This window comes from Sarcophilus harrisii, chromosome 2 (genome assembly GCF_902635505.1).
Source record: "Sarcophilus harrisii chromosome 2, mSarHar1.11, whole genome shotgun sequence".
NCBI lineage: Eukaryota > Metazoa > Chordata > Mammalia > Dasyuromorphia > Dasyuridae > Sarcophilus > Sarcophilus harrisii.
In genome coordinates, this window is record NC_045427.1 from 346,449,979 (window position 1) to 346,469,632 (window position 19,654).

A 19,654-nucleotide genomic window follows, 5' to 3' on the forward strand; every position below is an offset into this window, starting at 1 on the left:
ATGACTCTAAAACTCTCCAAAGTTACCGATAGTCTCTTAAACTGCTAAATCTGATGGCTTTTCATCAATTATTCTTCTTGATCTCTGCAACATGTAAATTATTGACCACATTCTTTGCAGAATACTGTTTCTTCTCTGGATTTTTGTTACAATTTTTGTTACAATGTTCCCCTATTTGACAATTTCTTAATGTTCTTCTGAAGGCAGTTACATAGCTCAAGGCTTTATCACAGGTCCTTTTCCCACTCCCTTACCTTCCCCATTTGGTTCAGGCAATTAGATATCATCAGATGTTATGGTTTAATTATAGTTTCTATGTAAACAACTCCCAGATCCATCTATTCAGTCTGTCTCTTCTTTGAGCTCTAGGACCACATCATCAAATGCTTATTGTACATTCTGAACTATATGTTCCATAGGCATCTCAAAAGTATCATGTTTAAAACAGAACTTATTATGTTCTTATACTTATTTTATCTACAATCTAAAAGGTGGATTTAACACAAAATCAATCAGTACTACCCTGGCTTTATTTTTCTTCTTTCTCAAGCTTAAGACTACTCTTAAATCTCTTGCCTCTTTGTTCTGTCATCATTCATGACTAGCCAAATTGCAACCTAATAGCAGCCTCCTCTGTTCCTATTCATATTGTGCTGACTGGGTTCAATACAAACACAACTTTTCTATGAATCCTGATGATATTTCTGTTAACAGCATTAACCTTTCTTCTATTCATACTGGTCTAAAACTTAGGTCACCCTTGATACATCAATTCACTTGCTAGCCTTCATCCTACATGTCTAATCAATTATCAAGTCTTATTCCTTTTTTCTCCACAATATAGCTTATATTCATTCTCCTCCAATCTTCACCCACCCACTCCCCACCCCGAGTCCCAAGATGGTCAGCATTCAAATTCACATCATCATTTTGAGATGGAACTATTGCAACAGCCAATGTTAACTTGCCTTTCTATCTCAAGCCCTTTCCAATTATATAGGTCTATTCAATCTTATTTACACAGTGCTCCCCTTCATCATGCACTCTACACCATTGAGACACAATGGTCTTCCTCACATAACACACTCTTATTTTCCTTATCCATATATTTGCAAAGGTAGCACTCTAGAATGCAATCTTAAAATCTCTCACTTCTTTCAAGACTCAGCTCAAGCACTAGCCTCTACATAAGGCTTTCCAATTTCCTCTGGCTGCTTGTACTTCCTTCCACACCCCAAAATAATCTTATTTTGTATATATTTCCCTCAATAAAATGTAAGCTACTTAAAGACAGGGACTTTCATTTTTGTCTTAGTGTCAGATGCTTAGCATGATGACTAATACAATGCAGGCTCAATAAATGTTTTATTGATTTGATTCACAAACTAGATGTTAAGCCAACAAATTAAGAATATACCATCATCATCTTCAAGACTCCATTTTTTCCCTTGTTTCATTTCTTCTATTTCTTTTTTCAGCTCTCCTATATTTTCCATTGCTTTTTTACGCTGTTCTTCCCTCCATTTTTCCACTCTCTCTTTCCGTTTTCGCATTTCCTCTTCCAACTTATTCTGATCAAAGTTCTAAAACAGAAAAAAATTGATAATTATGCTTCATGTGACATAAACCAAAGGAGTTCACAACATAAGAAAAATACTGGCACATATTGATATCTACAAGCAAACTGAGTATACATCAGGAGCACTTCCATACTTAAATTACTTTTTTAAAAAAAGTCTTTTCCACTAAGACAGCTGGCTTTTAAGTTCAAAGAAATTTACCAGAACAGTTTCACCTAAATTCAGATTTGAATCATATTCTATGAACCATGAATTCTTCTCGTATTGCTTCTACAAAAGTCTCTATTTTTCCACCACAAATCTATGAGTAAACCGCAATTATCCATATGAATGAAAATGAAGTTTCCATACATGTACTCTATCTAACAACAAAACTAACTCTTGGTACTAGAGTTTCCTACATCAGATAAGTATGACTACTTCTGAAAGAAAGAAGCATATCACCCAATAAAATACTCTGCAAAACATAAAAGAGCATTAAACTAAAATGTAAAGACCCAGATTTCAAACCTAGCTATCCCCCATTTACTACCTTCATGGTCCTAGACAAGTCACTTAGACACTCTCAGACTTAGGACCGACTTACTCCTAAGGTCTTTCCAGCTCTATAGCTGTGATCTTTGTGACACCCAATCAAAAGCTGTAATTCTAAATTTCTGAATTTCTCGTATAGGAGTGAAAAACAAATTTTATTTTATTTTATCATTCTGGAAGCAATTCAATAACAAGTGGTTATAAGTTAGTACACTTACACTAACATCTTTTTCCTTTTCCTCTTCCTTGTCATCTTTTTCTTTTTTCTTGTCTTTGGAAACATCTATACCATCTGTTTTCTCTTTAGACCTTGACCTGAAGAAACAGTCATGTTAATTTGAAACCAAATGTACGCTTTTGAAGCCATTAAGATGAAAATGCTTTCACATGTTTCATATCAAATTTCCAATAATTTAAAGATTAAAACCAAAATCTCTATAATCTTCTTTTCAGAAATGAATGTCTATTGTCTACCAAATAAATTAATACTGTAGGCAAAAAGAATTAAAAGTGATGAATCCATATATATCATTTATATAATTAAAGAGTTTACAATCTATCATAAAGAAATTAACATCAACCAACCTTACAGATAAAAATAAAAGATATAAAAATGTAATTTTAAAAGTAATATGAACTAGAGTCCATGCTTATGTAGACATAAGATAGGCTACTTTTATTCTATGCTGCTTTGACAACAAGACTTTGTTCATTCAGATTAGTTTTAATCTATTAATATAGCATTCCAGTTGTCAAGGGCATAAAAAAGCTGGCCCATTACACAGTCAATGACTCTCATAATTGATGAATATCCTACTGCTGCAATCACACTTATTTAACCCCAAAACACTCTAAATATATTTCTATATAGAGATAAGGGAGGCTGCAACTATATGATAATGCTTTATATCTGGAGTATTCTTCCATACTAATACTAAGTAAAATCTCCTTTTTGTTAAGTGTTGGAGAAGAATCACCTCATTTTAAATCAAAGCCAGTTTTTAGTTGTTGGTTCAATCACTTTGTAAAACAGGAAGGAACTATCCAGTAAGTGTCATCAAAGTATTCACACTCTGTAACCCTGCAATTCCAATACTTGGTTTAAACTCTACTGACATGGAGGAAAAAAGACTTATAAAAAAATATTCTCAGTAGTACAATTTAGCAAAAAGCCGAAAACTAGGTACACGATGATTAAGAAAACAGCTGAAAAATTAGAGCATATGAACAAAAAACTAGCTAACAACAAATATTAAGAATTCAAAGGAAGACATAAGATGGAAGTATTAAAAAAATATATGCACATTGAATGTAATTATGTAAATAAATGTGACAAAATTCATATTACATAATACACAAGATAACTGTTCAAATATGCATAGTTTATTTTAATAACTAGCAAATAAAAAAGATGCATATGATTACATATGATTATTTTCAATCACTTTTTTATTTTTATTGTGCTTCTCTGCTGTGTTTGTTTCTTTTGTTCTTGTGTTTTTAATATTAATATTTTTCTGATATAAAGCAAAGAAGTGTTATTAATAGGAGATAGGTTTTTTTAAAGGGATGAGAAAAATGACCCTGTTCCTAATGATGCTGAATACTACTCTTACCTATTCTCTGCTTTCTTGTTTTTGCCAGGACTAGATGATCGTGATCTCCTTCCTCGGCTTCTGCTTCTTGATCGTCTCCTGTCTCGACTTCGAGATCGTCTCCGCTCTCTGCTTCTCTCTCTCTCTCTACTTCTTGATCGTCTAAGAAAAGGAAAAATCCTCAATTTAGCATTATGTCTTTGAAATCTATAATTACTCTTTTTCATCTTTTAAATGATTAAGAAAAGACTTTAGCAAATTGGAGAGAGAGCTGGCCTTGAAACAAGAACAGCAGTCTGGGTTAAAGGATTGTCTCTGATTAGATTGTGACCTTCTTAAGAGCAGGAACTGTCTTTTGGCTTTATTTGTATGTCCAGCTCTCCAGCATAGTGTCTGGCATCAAGTAGACACTTAATAAATACTTACTATTTGACATATTTGCATGCAGTCTCCCCTGTCAGAGTAGAAGCTCCTTGAAAGCAAAGACTGATTTGGGTTTTTTGCCTCTGTATCCTTGGAACTTAATACAGGGGCTGGCAGACAGTAAGTAATTAATAAAAGCGTGCTGAGTGAATGTTGTTATGGATATACCAAAGCTGTGTGACCTCAGGTATGTTACTTAATCTCTCAGTAGTTTAAACAAAATTTTTTTTTAATACTAGGTTATTGGGAAACCTCCATTAGTTGAAGGAATTTATTCACCTGGAAATTCCCCACACCAATGAAATCACAGGTCCAGTCCCTTTAATGAATATCAGTGAAAATCATGAGTAAAAGATGAGTTTGAATGATAATAACTAAACAACAAGGAACAAGTGAAAAAAGTCAACTCATTACATCTTTTAATCAACTAGTCAAGAAAAAATCCACCACACTCCTTCTTTCCTAATAACAGTCAAGAAGTATCTATAAAAATAGCTCACACTTATTATTATTCCAGTGCTAATGGTAAGGTGAATCAAGGAAGCAATCCTATGGCAAATTGACAACAAACATTGTTAATGACAGAGAAGAAAATAAGTAATAAATTTTTGGAAAGTACAGGAAGAAACAATATGACTTAGAAAATTAAACTGGCTTCAGATATGCAGGTTATATTGATCCATTTGGGGAAGGAAATGTTGAGAGGCCTAGAAACAGATATGTAGAGCAAAGATATAAAAGTATATGCTTAGCACATTGATATAATGATTAGCCAGAAAAATGGTTATTGATAGCAGATTTTATTCTAGCAAAATGAGACTGTTAAAGTACCAAGTATTAATGCCATAGTATCTGTCTGCATTTGATGAAAATGATCTTTGATAAAATGTTTGCAGCAGTTCTTTTTGTGGTGGTGAGGAATTGAAAATTGAGAGGATGCCTATTAAATGGCTGAATAAGCAATGGAATATTATTGTTCTGTAAGATATGATAAGCAAAGGGGCAGCTGGTTGATGTAGTAGATAGAGCACCAGCTCTGAAGTCAGGAGGACCTGAGTTCAAATCTGACCTCAGACACTTTATATGTCTTGGCTGTGTGTCACTTAGCCCAAATTGCCTCAGCCAAAAAAAAAAAAAAAAAAAAAAAAAAAAAAAGAAATGATGAGCATGATAATTTCAGAAAAGCCTGAAAAGACTTATGAACTGATGCCGAGTGCAGTGAGCAGAACCTGAAGACTATCAAACACAGTAACAGCAAGATTTTGTGATGATGAATTATGACAGAATTAGCTCATCTCACTAATACAGTGATCCAAGACAATTCTAATTGACTTGAGATGGAAATTGCCATCCACATTCAGAGAAAAACTAAAGAGACTGAATGTAGATCAAAACATACTATTTTTGTTTGTTTGCTTTTTCTTTCTCGTGGGTTTTCCCTTTTGTTCAGATTTTTCTTTCACAACATGATTAATATGGAAATATGCTTAAAATGAATATATATATATATATATATATATATATAACCTATATCAGATTGCTTGATTTTGGGGGAAAGAGAGGAGGGAGGGAGAAAAAATTTAGAACACAAAATCTTACAAAATGAATAAGAAAACTATCTTTACATGTAATTGAAAAAATAAAATACTACTTAGAAAGAAAACTGATGAAGTGAAAGAAAAGAAAAAGAATAATTTTTGATAAAGACAGATAACATGGGGACTAGTAGGTAGTACAGTAAATAAGAACACAGGATAGAGCACAAGGCTTGGAGTAAGGAAGATCTGAGTTCAAATAGGATCTCAAACATTTAAAAGTTGTGTAACCCTGGGCAAGTCATTTAACTTGTTTGCCTTCCCTTCTTTATCTACAGACGGAGAATAATAGTAGCACTTACCAACTGTTGTGAAAATCAAATGAGATAAGAATTTTAAGTGCTCAATAGAGTGCTTGGCACTTAGTAGGCATTATATATATGTTAGCTCTTAGCTATTATTAATTAATTATTATAATTAAATATATAATTATCTATAAGACTTTAATATCTAATTGGATCAGAATGCTATACCGATTAGAAAATGAAGTATAGAGTAATCTCTCCTTTCAAGATAAAGAAGTATCTAGTAAACTGGAACAGCAAAATCAAACTATTCATATTTTCCATGTTCCAGAATGGCCCTTCTATAATAACAAAGAAATTAAATTAAATCTAAGCAAAACCAACTTACTGAGAAAGATCTTCACGGTTAGGCTCTTAAAATGTAGATTTACAATACACTGAGTAAATGTTCATTGAACTGAATTGAATACAATCATATGGGTAAATGGAAAGGAGGTGGGGGCCTGAATTCAATCAAAGAGCATCTATTAAGTATCTTCCAAATATAAACTCACACACCTGACAATGGGAATATAAAGATTAAAAAAGACAGTCTAAGCACCTAAGGACATTAGACTACAACAGAGAGATTAGCCAGGTACATAGATAAGAATGATAAAAGCTAGAACATATAGAAACAAAGTGCTGTGAGAAATTCTGACAATGGACAAAATACTTCTAGCTACTAAGGGGCTAGATAGTGAAGAGAACTATCGTTCCACAAATAATGCTTATTATTGCCTCCCACTTCATATATTCATTCAAATCTTACTTCTTATAGAACCAGTTGCAAATTCCCTATTTTTTATGAGTCCTTCCCAATAGGGAAACTCTTCCTACTCTATATTCCCAAGGTTCTTTCTGTCTCCATTAGTCATTTAAAAATTAAGCATTATTGTATTTTACATAAAGTCCTCAGTATTGTGGGAGGATAGGTTCAAAGTTCCCTGATGAGAAATCCCTTCCTTTAAGTTGCATATCCCATTATCTATAAATAGGATGGAAATGTAGGAAATAGAGAAGAAGGGTTAGGGAGAAAAGTCAATTATAACAGTAATAAATTGATGTTCCACCTCATCAATTAACTGTGAATGACTCAATAAAACTTAAATTTCTAAAGTTTTCTTATATAAAAATAGGACTAACTAACCTTAAAGAATCTCCAAATAATGGAATACATAGGAAGATTTTGAGCTGGTTCTTTCCTGCCCTAGGCCCAGGAAACTGATGAGGGAAAGATTCCTATCTTTGATTCCTAACCCCCCCTAGTTAATGTAATTACCCTTTGATTCACAAATCCTGGTCCCTTTGAAGTCCAATAGAAGATTCACCTGCCCCAGCCCCACCCAGATCTGAGCCAACTTTGGGGTTACACCCAAAAGTCACTCCAGCTAAATCTCCTATTATAAAAGGGAGATGCTAGGACCCCCTCTTTGCAGAGATTCCAAACATGCTAGCCATGTGAGGATCCTCTGTCCGGTGCCCTCCTTATCTCTACCTTCACCTATCTCCTTACTTTCAAACCCAATAATAAACCTCTTTTATCAATCTAGCTCTCGGGCCAATAAATGCCTTTATTGGGGACTCCCGCTACTAGACCTCATTTACTGCCATATCCTTGCGCCAAATCCAGGGGGGTTGCAGGGGAGCTCTGTTTGACTCCCTGTACCCCAAACCTGCCACTAGACTGCAACTAAACCCTAATTTCATTTAGGTACCCCAAATCTAGACCTCAACAAGACCTAGGTTCAGATTTTAAAACCGAACAAGTTACTAAACCTCTCCTTATTCTAGACAACTCCACAAGTATCCTATTAAGTTGTAGAAAATTTAGACATCTACCTTGGTAGAGGGAAGTTGGTCCAATTTTTATCACCAAGGAATAAATAAATTTTAGTTCATCACATCTTATCTGAAATATCATCACTTACCTCAGGCGTTTTCTGTCTCGAGAGCGAGATCTTCTTTTATCCCTACTTCGAGATCTTTCTCTCCTTCTATCTCGGTCTCTGCTTCTTGAGCGTCTATCATCTCCACGTTTAGTTCTTTTATCAGATGGAGAACGACTCCTAGATCGGCTTCCAGATCGACCCCGAGATGCTGATCGCTTCCTGTAGTGCCTATAGTTTTAACAATGCAAACTGTTTTCATTTACCAAAACTAAAGTATATAAGTAAATCAGTAAGAAGACTACTTTGGGGGGGAGGGGAGTATGAATTTTAAAAGAAATGGGGACAGGAGAGTGAACATATTAGGAATTGCTTATCATGTAAATATGCATAATCAATAGAGAAAAATGCCATTTGGGGAGGGAAGCAATCTAAAAGAATTTATACAACCTGGTCATTTTCTGAAAGTACTAAATTAACAGCAATTGGTAATAATTCATATCATTTTATAAGTAGATTACAAATTTTTTTTCAGCTTTTGTTTGCATATATCAAATTTGGGTGGGGCTTCTTTAGACTTAAGTTTATAATAAAAATTATTTTTATGAAAACAAAATAAAACCACTTCACATTTATCTTATGTTTTAAGATTTACAAAGTGCTTTTCCCTCAATGCTTCTGTGAGATATCATTCCTATTTTACAAATCAGGAACAGAAGAGAGTGAAGTGAGAAAATTTAAAAATCAAAATTATTATTGTCCTCTAAAGTGTAAAAGTCAGTATGGCTTTGTGGCTTTCTTGGAGACAAGATCTGTCTCTAAGGCATACTTGCTAAAAGTTACATGATCAGCAGGGTGATTTCAGAAAGGTCTGGAGAGACTTACATGAATTGATGCAAAGTGAAGTGAATTGAACCTAGAGAATATTGTACACAGCAAAACAAGATTATATGATGATAGACTGTGATGGACATGGCTCTTTTCAATGGTGAGGTGATGGGCCAATTCCAATAATTGACTTGTGATAGAAAGAGCCATCTGCATCCACAAAGAGGACCATGAGGACTGAACGTGGATCACAACATAGTATATTCATCTTTTTTTGTTGTTGTTGATTATTTGCATTTTGTTTGCTTTCTCATTTTTTCCCTTTTTTATCTTATTTTTCTTGTGCAGCATGATAAATGTGGAAACAGGTTTAGAAGAATTACACATAGTTTAATTATACTGAATTACTGTCTAGGGGAGGGAGGGAAAAAAAATTTTGAACAGAAAGTTTTGCAAGGGTAAATGTTAAAAACTATCTTTGTATGTATTTTGAAAAATAAAAGGTTATCATTATAAAATTAAATAAGTGCAAAATACTAAGTTACAACCTAGTACTTTTAAGACTCAATTACAGAATTAATGATCTGCATTCGGTGTTGAAGTTTCCAGTTACCTATACTGATAAAATAACAGGTCCAAAGCAAAAGGAATTTTTTTTTTCCTGAGGAAATTGGGATTAAGTGATTTGCCCAGGATCCCATAGTCAGGAAGTGTTTAAGTGTCTGAGGCCACATTTGAACTCGGGTCCTCCTGACTTCAGGGCTAGTGCTCTTTCCACTACTCCACTACACCAACTAGCTGCCCCTGAAAAAAAAATTTTTTAAGATTTTTATAAAGGACAAATATGTAGAAGATAGAAGTTCAGATAAGACATAAGACAGGCGTGAGATGATGAAATATACAATGGAAAGAATTTATGCTTTTAAAAAAAAAAAGTAAGTAACAACTCTAACGTACCACTACACACCTCTCAGATTGGCTAAGATGACAAGAAAAGATAATGATAAATGTTGGAGGGGACATAGGAAAACTGGCATACTAAAGTGGAATTGTGAATTGATTCAACCATTCTGGAGAAGAATTTAGAACTATGTCCAAAGGGCTATCAAATTGTGCATACCCTTTGATCCAGCAGTGTCTCTACTGGGCCTATATCCCAAAGAGATCATAAAGGAGGGAAAGGGACCCACATGTGCAAAAATGTTTGTAGCTACCCTTTTTGTAGTGGCAAGAAATTGGAAACTGAATGAATGTCATGAGTGGAGGAATGGCTATTATGTTATGGTTATGAATAATAAGGAATATTATTGTTCTATAAGAAATGATCAGCAGTAATGAACAGAACCAGTTATACCCAGGAAAGAACACTGGGAAATGAGTGTGGATCACCACATGACATTTCCACTCTTTCTGTTAGTGTTTTGCTTGCATTTTTGTTTTTGTTTCTCAGATTATTTTTACCTTCTTTCTAAATCCGATTTTTCTTGTGTAGCAAGATAACTGTATATATACTTTAACAAATCTAACATGTATGGGACTACCTGCCATCTAGGGGAGGAGATGGAGGGAAGGATGGAAAAAGCTGAAACACAAGTTTTTGCAAGGGTCAATGTTGAAAAATTACCCAAGTATATGTTTTGTCAATAAAATGCTATTAATTAAAAAAAAAAAAGATCAACAAGATGATTTCAGAAAGGCCCAGAGAGATTTACATGAATTGATGCTAAGTGAAGTGAGTAGAACCAAGAGAACATTGTACACAGCAACAACAAGCTTATGTGATGATCAACTCTAATGGACTTAGCTCTTTTCACAATGAGGTGATTCAGGCAAATTCCAATACAGACTTATGATGGAGAGAACCATCTGCATCCAGAAACAGGACTGTGGGGACTGAATGTAGATCACAACATAGTATTTCATCTTTTTTGCTGTTTGTATGCTTTTTGTTTTCTTTGTCATTTTTTTTTCCTTTTTGATCTGATTTTTCTTATTCTGCATGATACATGTGGGAATAGTATAGAAGAACTGCACATGTTTAACATATATTGGATTACTTATAATCTAGCGGAGGGGATGGAGGAAAAAGAGGGAGAAAAATCTAGAATTCAAGGTTTTGCAAGGGTGAATATTGAAAACTATCTTTGCATTTATTTGGAAAAGTAAAAACTTATTTAAGAATAAAATAAATAAAATACTTGCTATATATGGTAGACACCATACTAAGTGACATGAAAAATAGTAGTCCCTATTTTTAAGGAGTTTACATTCTAACAATGAAAAGAACATGTAAATAGACTCATATGAGACACATAGAACAAATAAATAGTAACATTAGAGGAAAAGGCTCTGGCAGTTCAACTAAGAGAACAAAAAAAATAAAAAGCTTCCTATAAAATCCTAAAGGCAGTCAGGAATTCTAAGAGGCTAAAGTTGGCCAAAAAAAAAAAAAAAAAAAAAAAAAAAAAGAGCATCCCTGGCCTGGAGGACAGCCTGGTTAGCAATAGGAAGGTCAACAGTAACAGAAAAGCAAATCAACTTTGAAAATAACATGTTAATTTATATATTTAAAAAGAAAATCAAGCAGAATTAAATATTGTTTTGCATAGAAACCTCTTTTTATGCATGACTTTCTACACTGAAATGCTCATCTTCATTTTAGAGTTTGTCAAATTCAGAATAAAAGAGATAACTTTCACTTGAATGGCAGAGTAGGCAGATTAAAAAATTTAAATTATAGTTGGCTCACATCCACTGTATCTTTCTTCGTTCCCCTCTGCATTATATTCATCTTTAGTGTGATATTCCTCCTTAGAGCAATGGTGTTTATCATTTTTTTTTATCATATGCCAACCTTATAAAATGTTAGTATTGTGCATATCTAGGCCCAGCTGACTATCTCCTGAGCTGACAAAGGTACAAACTAATATTGAATGATCTCTACAGATGGTTCAAACAGATGCATGTTTAAATCTCAGCAACAGATATTCTTAATCCATCTATTCTTTCCTGATTAGATGGACAGGCTAAATTTATCTAAGTTCAGATCTCTTCCAAAAGATCATATTTTCTTTAATGTAAATGTAATCAATACAATAGCAACTGCAAATCAACAACATCTAAAGTTCCTCACTAACAAAAGGAAATCCATTTTCAACCTGGACTCTTCACTAGATCTTTTTTGCCATAGTAGCTAATTGTTTAGGTAATCATACATCTCCTAGCTTCCTACATTCTTATTATCAGTGCTGTTGAATCTTCTGAAGAATCTTGAATGAGTTTTACATGGCTGGGAAACACCCTTTATAAAAGAATCTATAAGGTTATGTGTGTATGTGTGTATGTGTATGTGCATGTAGTAATCAAAAAACAAGTACAATAGGATTTCATATTCTTTACATCTTTTAGTTAAATGTAAAATGGTAAAGATGTGGCCCACACTAATACCAATTGTAAAAATTCAATAAAACCCTCATTATAGATATTCTCAGTTCATATATAGATGATTCTCATGAAGATTTTGTATAGAATAGACAGAGCACAGTACTCTAGGCCAGTAGTTACTGATGTTCTCAGTCATTTTTTTTATATTAATAATATCTGAGACATTTTCCATTCATTTGGTATCTTCTCCTTCATATACTCTGTACGTCAGTCCCTTAACAGTCTTTCAATTGTATCACCTATCATAGATCTCTTCTGTATGTTTTTTATCTAACTAGGTGCTTTCTCCAGCTTTGTTAAGTACCTGTTCCACATCTAAAAAAGCTTATCTGAGAGTGTAATGGTTCATATGTAATAGTTCTACTATCTTTAATGAAAAAAATGTTTATTAAATGCTTTTTGTAGTCAATAATTTAATAATCTAATGTTTGACAAACCCAAAGACCCCAGCTTTTGGGATAAGAACTCACTGTTTAACAAAAATTGCTGGGAAAATTAGAAATTAGTATGGCAGAAACTAGGCAATGACCCACACTTAACTGTACTTAGTTAACTTAACTGTACAACAAGATAAAATCAAAATGGGTTCATGACCTAGGCATAAAGAATGAGATTCTAAATAAATTAGAGGAATACAGGATAGTTTACCTCTCAGACTCAGACCTGTGGAAGAGGAAGGAATTTATGACCAAAGAACTAGAGATCATTACTGATCACAAAATAGAAATTTTTGATTATATTAAATTGAAAAGTTTTTGTACAAACAAAACTAATGCAGACAAGATTAGAAGGGAAGCAATAAACTGGGAAAACATTTTCACAGTCAAAGGTTCTAATAAAGGCCTCATTTCCAAAATATATATAGAATTGACTCTCATTTATAAAACACCAAGCCATTCTCCAATTGATAAATGATCAAAGGATATGAACAGACAATTCTCAGATGAAGAAATTGAAACTATTTCTAGCCATATGAAAAGATGCTCCAAGTCATTATTAATCAGAGAAATGCAAATTAAGACAACTCTGAGATACCACTACACACTTGTCAGATTGGCTAGAATGACAGGGAAAGATAATGCGGAATGTTGGAGGGGATGTGGAAAAACTGGGACACTGACATATTGTTGGTGGAACTGTGAATACATCCAGCCATTCTAGAAAACGATTTGGAACTATGCTCAAAAAGTTATCAAACTTTGCATATCCTTTGATTCAGCAGTATTACTACTGGACTTATATCCCAAAGAGATTTTAAAGAAGGGAAAGGGACCTGTATGTGCCAAAATGTTTGTGGCAGCCCTGTTTGTAGTGGCCAGAAGCTGGAAAATGAATGGATGCCCATCAATTGGAGAATGGCTGAATAAATTGTGGTATATGAATATTATGGAATATTATTGTTCGGTAAGAAATGACCAACAGCATGATTTCAGAAAGGCCTGGAGAGACTTACATGAACTGATGCTGAGTGAAATGAGCAGGACCAAGAGATCATTATATACTTCAACAACTACTATATGATGATCAATTCTTTTTTTTTTTTATTTAATAGCCTTTTATTTATAGGTTATATGTATGGGTAACTTTACAGCATTAACAATTGCCAAACCTCTTGTTCCAATTTTTCACCTCTTACCCCCACCCCCTCCCCCAGATGGCAGGATGACCAGTAGATGTTAAATATATTAAAATATAAATTAGATACACAATAAATATACATGACCAAAACGTTATTTTGCTGTACAAAAAGAATCAGACTCTGAAATATTGTACAATTAGCTTGTGAAGGAAATAAAAAATGCAGGTGGGCATAAATATAGGGATTGGGAATTCAATGTAATGGTTTTTAGTCATCACCCAGAGTTCTTTCTCTGGGTGTAGCTGGTTCAGTTCATTACTGCTCCATTGGAAATGATTTGGTTGATCTCATTGCTGAGGCTGGCCAGGTCCATCAGAACTCGTCATCATATAGTATTGTTGTTGAAGTATTGTTGGATGATGATCAATTCTGACAGACGTGTCCCTCTTCGGCGATGAGATGAACCAAATCAGTTGCAATAGAGCAATAATGAATTAAACCAGTTACACCCAGAGAAAGAACTCTGGGAGATGACTATGAACCACTACATAGAATTCCCAATCCCTCTGTTTTTGTCTGCCTGCATTTTTGATTTCCTTCACAGGTTAATTGTACACTATTTCAAAGTCTGATTCTTTTTGTACAGCAAAATAACAGTATGGACATATACACATATGTTGTATTTAACTTATGTTTTAACATGTTTAACATGTACTGGTCAATCTGCCATCTGAGGGAGAGGGGGAAAGGAAGGGAAAAATTGGAATAAAGGGTTTTGCAATTGTCAATGCTGAAAAATTACTCATGCATATATCTTATAAATAAAAAGTTATAATTTTTTTTTAATGGTTTTTGTAATCTTTTTTCTTTTACTTGTAGCCTTCATTCTATTTTCATCCTTAACACATTCTGGATGGCACTATTTAGTTGGATATCTTGCCAGGCTTTCTTTAAAATGTTTTCCCTCCTCTGTTCATGGTCCTCATTCTTCCTTATAAGATTATACAAATATGTCTGTAATTTTTATTTTCTAATTTAGTGTATCCTTTGGTAGCCATCTCTTCCCTTTTAGCAAGTCATTTTTGCTAAGAAAAGTACATTTGGGGCTCTGTAAATCCTTATTTTGACAATTTACACTGATTAAGTTTCTGGATGAAGTCATTAAAGTCAGTGTTGAATTTTCAGTTGTCCACTTCCCTTGAAACAAAACATATATATATACACAAAAGTATATACAGAATAAATAAATACAAATAGTTAAACACAAACTAGTAAGGGACAAAAGACATTAGCAGATTTCAGAAAAGGCTTTGTATGAAAAAGTGATACCTGAGATGAGTCTTGAAGAAATGGAAGAAGTAATTCTAAGAAGTGAAGCTGGCCAAAAAAAATGTGCATATCCTTTGTTCCAGCAGTGTTACTCCTGGGTTTATATCCCAAAGAGATCTTAAAGAAGGGAAAGGGACCTATATGTGCAAAAATGTTTGTGGTAACTCTTTTTGTAGTGGCTAGAAACTGGAAATTGAATGGATGCCCATCAATTGGAGAATGGCTGGATAAATTGTGGTATATGAATGTCATGGAATATTATTGTTCTGAAAGAAATGACCAGAAGGATGATTTCAGAAAGGCCTGGAGAGATTTACACGAACTGATGCTGAGTGAAATGAGCAGGACTAGGAGGTCAATAATAATACTGTAAGATAATCAATTCTGATGGACGTGGCTCTCTTCACCAATGGGATGAACCAAATCAGTTCCATTTGTTCAATAATGAAGAGAACCAGCTACACCCAGAAAAAGAACTCTGGGAAATGAGTGTGAATCACAACTAGCATTTCCAATCCCTCTGTTTTTATCTGCCTGCATTTTTTGATTTCCTTCACAGGCTAATTTTACCTTATTTCTCAGTCCGATTTTTTTATGTGCAGCAAAATAACAGTATGGATAGGTATACATATAATGTATTTAAAACATATACTTTAACATATTTAACATGTATTGGTCTACCTGCCATCTGGGGGAGGGAGTGAGAGGAAGGAGGGGAAAAGTTGGAACAGAAGGTTGCAAGGGTCAATACTGAAAAATTACCCATGCATATATCTTGTAAATAAAAAGCTATAATAATAAAAATGATAAAATTAAATTAAAAAAAAAAAAAGAAGTGAAGCTGAGGAGTGAATTCCAAAAATGAAGGTCTAAAAGACACAAAGACAAATGATAAAGTGCTAGGAATGAAGAACAAAGAAAAGGTTGGCTAGACCAAAGAGAGTGAAGACCAATGCATAATGAATGGAGAAAGACAGGCTGGAGGCTCAGATTATGAAGGGTTTTTAAGGCAATGGGAAACAGCACGATCAAATCCACACTCAAAGAAAATCATTTTTGCAGTTGTACGGAGGAGATTGGAACAGGGAGAAAAATGACGTAAGGATACCAATTAGGAAGATGCTGCAATCATCCAGAAAAAATGTGATGTGTACCAGAGCTAAGGAAGTGGCTGTATGAATAGACATAAAGATTCATATAAAAGAGAAAGGTTCATATACAAGATACATTATGGCAACTCAATGGATACACGGGACAAGGAAGAATTAGGAGATGAAGACAATGTCAGTTTTCAAGGAAAAGTACATTTTATTATACAGTTATGCAATTTGACAAATAACTTACTAATATTTTAAAATGTGATCATAAGATCTATATAAAGTCTACTCTGTGGCTAATATAGAGATTCAACATCAACTACAATTGAAGATCATCCTGCCTATCCGATACCGAACTAATAACCAGATCCAATATCTCCCAATGAAATTAATACACTTAAAAATCAATACAATTTTAAAGAGATCTGTTTAAGACTTTGTCTAAACAGTATTAATACTGTCTCTGAGATCTCATAATAAAATGGGGATGATAATACTTCTAATACAGAGTCATTTTAAGGCTATAAACTTCAAAGTACTATATAAATCTTCAATACAATAACTATTATAAAGGAGAAAAGACCTCAGAAGTGTTTGGAAAGTTTGTTTTTTAATAGATATAAAAAAGCATTTCTTCCTCATTTTTGGCAGAGGTGGGGGACTATGGGTAGAGAACACTTGTCATATTCATTCCATGTTGTATAATTCCAATGAATTCCTCCCCTTCTTTTCTTTATTATCTGTTATATGGGATGATTCTTTGAAAAGATAAGAAGGGTGTGTCAAGAGAACGTTGAGAAATGTAGTTGATATAAAGCCAAAAGATATCCGTAAAAATTTATTTTTTAAAAAGTTACTTTTCCTTACTTGTTCTGCTCTGCCCTCCACTCACCAGTCTTATGGGGTAAGATATAATTTTCATTGATAGTAATTTCACTGAGCATTTACTATATACATGGAAAGCATTATATGAGCCAATCAGCATTTATTAAGCAATTATTACAATCCAAGCATTACAGTAGGTACTGGACATATAAACAGAAAAATAAAATGCCCCAATCCCAAAAAGCTTACATAGGTAGAGAAAGAAAGGGAAGTAACAACATGGACACATATAAATACAAAATAGAAGTATTTCCAAGGGAAATCAGAAAATGTTTCACGTGGAAGGTAACACCTGAGCTGTGCTTTGAAGAAAGCTAGGGATCTACAAGGTAAGGGGGAGGTCATGTGTTCTAGATTAGGAGGACCACTTGTGAACAGAAATAAGAAATAAAATGCAGTATACAAAGAAAAGCTAGTACACTATATTGACTATAATGAACAGATAGCAATAAAGTCATAAAATAATTCTGAAAAGGCGAAAGGAAGACTTGTTCACAGATTTAAATGTAAGGTTGATGACTTTTTTCCTAGAAGCAACAGGAAACCACTGACAATTTCTGAGTATAGGGATAACTAGATCAGATCATGTTTCAGTAATTTTAGTTTGTCAGCTATAGGGAGTATAGAAAGAGAAGCTGAAAATATGAAATATAATTTGGAGCTAACTGCAATAGAGGTGAAAAGAACCTAAATTAGAATAGAGATTATGTAAGTGGAGAGAATGGATCAGCCCAAGAGATGATGTAAAAGTAGGAATCACAAAATTTGGCAAATGACTGGATTCTGAGATTAAAGAATCAAGGGTGACATCTAGATGGCAAACCTAGGTCATTGATAGTATGATGATGCCATTTACAGAAATAGGAAAGTTTCAAAGAGGAACTCTAATGAGTTTCATTCTGGACATGTTCAATTTGAGGTGATATCCAAACAGCATGGACATGCATAGAACATGGTCTTGGTAAGTTTGGACATCCTGACAGAACACTCTCTATGCCTATACAAATAATTTTTTTTTTTTTATATTTTGATTGGTATGCCATTGAATAAGTAAATTAATTTAAATAGAATGATCATTTTTATTATGTTGGCTTGGCCTACCCATTAGCAATGGATATTTTTTTCCAATTGTTTGACTTTATTATAAAATTGTTTTGTAATTGTGTTCACTTGGCTCCTGACTTTGTCTAATCAGGTAGACTCCCAAGTATTTTATATTGTCTACATTTATTTTATATGGAATTTGGGGTACATTTTCAAGGACCATTTTCTTTTCCAATACATCTGGCAAGCAGAGATGCCAATATTCCTTTTTTGCTTTATTTATAGGAAATATGATTAAGTTAAACATCCAACTGCTATCATCAATTAATCTCAGATGACTAATAGTGCATATAATATGCACATTATTGTATATAATAGTATATATTAATGTAATAATGTTTTTCCAATTTTCTTAACTGGTTATTGTTTCTATTCTAATTGTCCTATTTTACTTCATATATAATGTTCTAAGTCACTTCAAATCTATTGAAATAAGGAAGGGAGGGAGGAAGGGCATTCATCTAAAATGCATAAGACAACCACCTACTTTTTTAGTTTATGTCTCCTTTTTCTCTAAAATAGAATAGTGAACATGTATTTAGCTAACAATAAAGCCAAATAAGAGTATAGGAATCTTTACTAATCATAAAATCAACTAAATAATCCCCAGAGTCCCTAATTATACAAGTCTTTTCCATTTCTGCTAGAATATAAGCATAACTAACTACCTTTATTGTTAGAACCAATCATAATCTACAGTTTTTGACAGAATCTAATAGTTCTGATCTAATCACATTTATTATCTCCCAGAGAGCAGTAAGGCTGGGAGTAGGAAAAAAAAGGAGAAAATATGGGAAAACTAACGCTGAATAAAGCCTACCCCCTCAAACACCTCTGGTTCAGATGGCAGCACATTCTTTTGGAGTGTAAAACTTGTATGTTGATTTTCACTGCTGTCTCCATAGTACCTTGAATATCTTTTAACAAACATTTCCTGCAATAGTCTTGAGTCATTAATTTAATAAGTATCATACTATAATCAGGACCCCCACGGAGGAAAACAGTGATGAAGAAGAAAAGATTCGTGCACCCAAGAAGCAGTCTAGTGAGGAAAAGAAAGTGTGCATACAAATACATACAGCAACCTAAGGGCTACAGAGCCCAGTTCAGGAAATTATTCCCTTGTAAATGAAGTAGATGGAGTGGGCTTTTCTATTTAATACACTTAAGGAACAGTCTTAGGAGTACAAGTTGGAGCTGCAAAGATGAAAACCATCTGGGCCCTATGTACATTATGGAGAGAGGGCAAGGCCTCTCTATGAATTTATCATGATCCAAGGTAAAATGGGAAAGGTGGATGCGAGGCCAAAGGCATAAAAGCGAGAGGGGCTGCGGTGGTTTTCTGGAGCAGAGGATTCAGGGCACTGGGGCCCTGAGGTTCCCACCACTTCCTGCAGTTCTACAACTGAGGGCCACAAGGCCTTCCGCAGGCGAGAAGGAATCACCCAGGACCGCCCGGGGCCTGTGGGTCAGGACCTGGAAACGGGC

General features: G+C 34.0%; 1 protein-coding gene across 3 annotated transcripts in view; it reads right to left on the reverse strand.

Moving 5' to 3' along the window:
* DDX46 (DEAD-box helicase 46) overlaps nucleotides 1-19,654 on the reverse strand; it is a 57,137-nt gene that overhangs the window by 36,898 nt on the left and 585 nt on the right. For all 3 annotated transcript variants that reach the window (XM_031953029.1, XM_012549676.3, XM_031953028.1), the window contains exons 2-5: nucleotides 7,943-8,131; nucleotides 3,731-3,871; nucleotides 2,333-2,429; nucleotides 1,418-1,583 (exon numbers count right to left, since the gene is read on the reverse strand). In XM_031953029.1, the coding sequence (XP_031808889.1) occupies nucleotides 1,418-1,583; nucleotides 2,333-2,429; nucleotides 3,731-3,871; nucleotides 7,943-8,131 (593 nt within the window). The remainder of the gene's footprint in view (nucleotides 1-1,417; nucleotides 1,584-2,332; nucleotides 2,430-3,730; nucleotides 3,872-7,942; nucleotides 8,132-19,654) is intronic.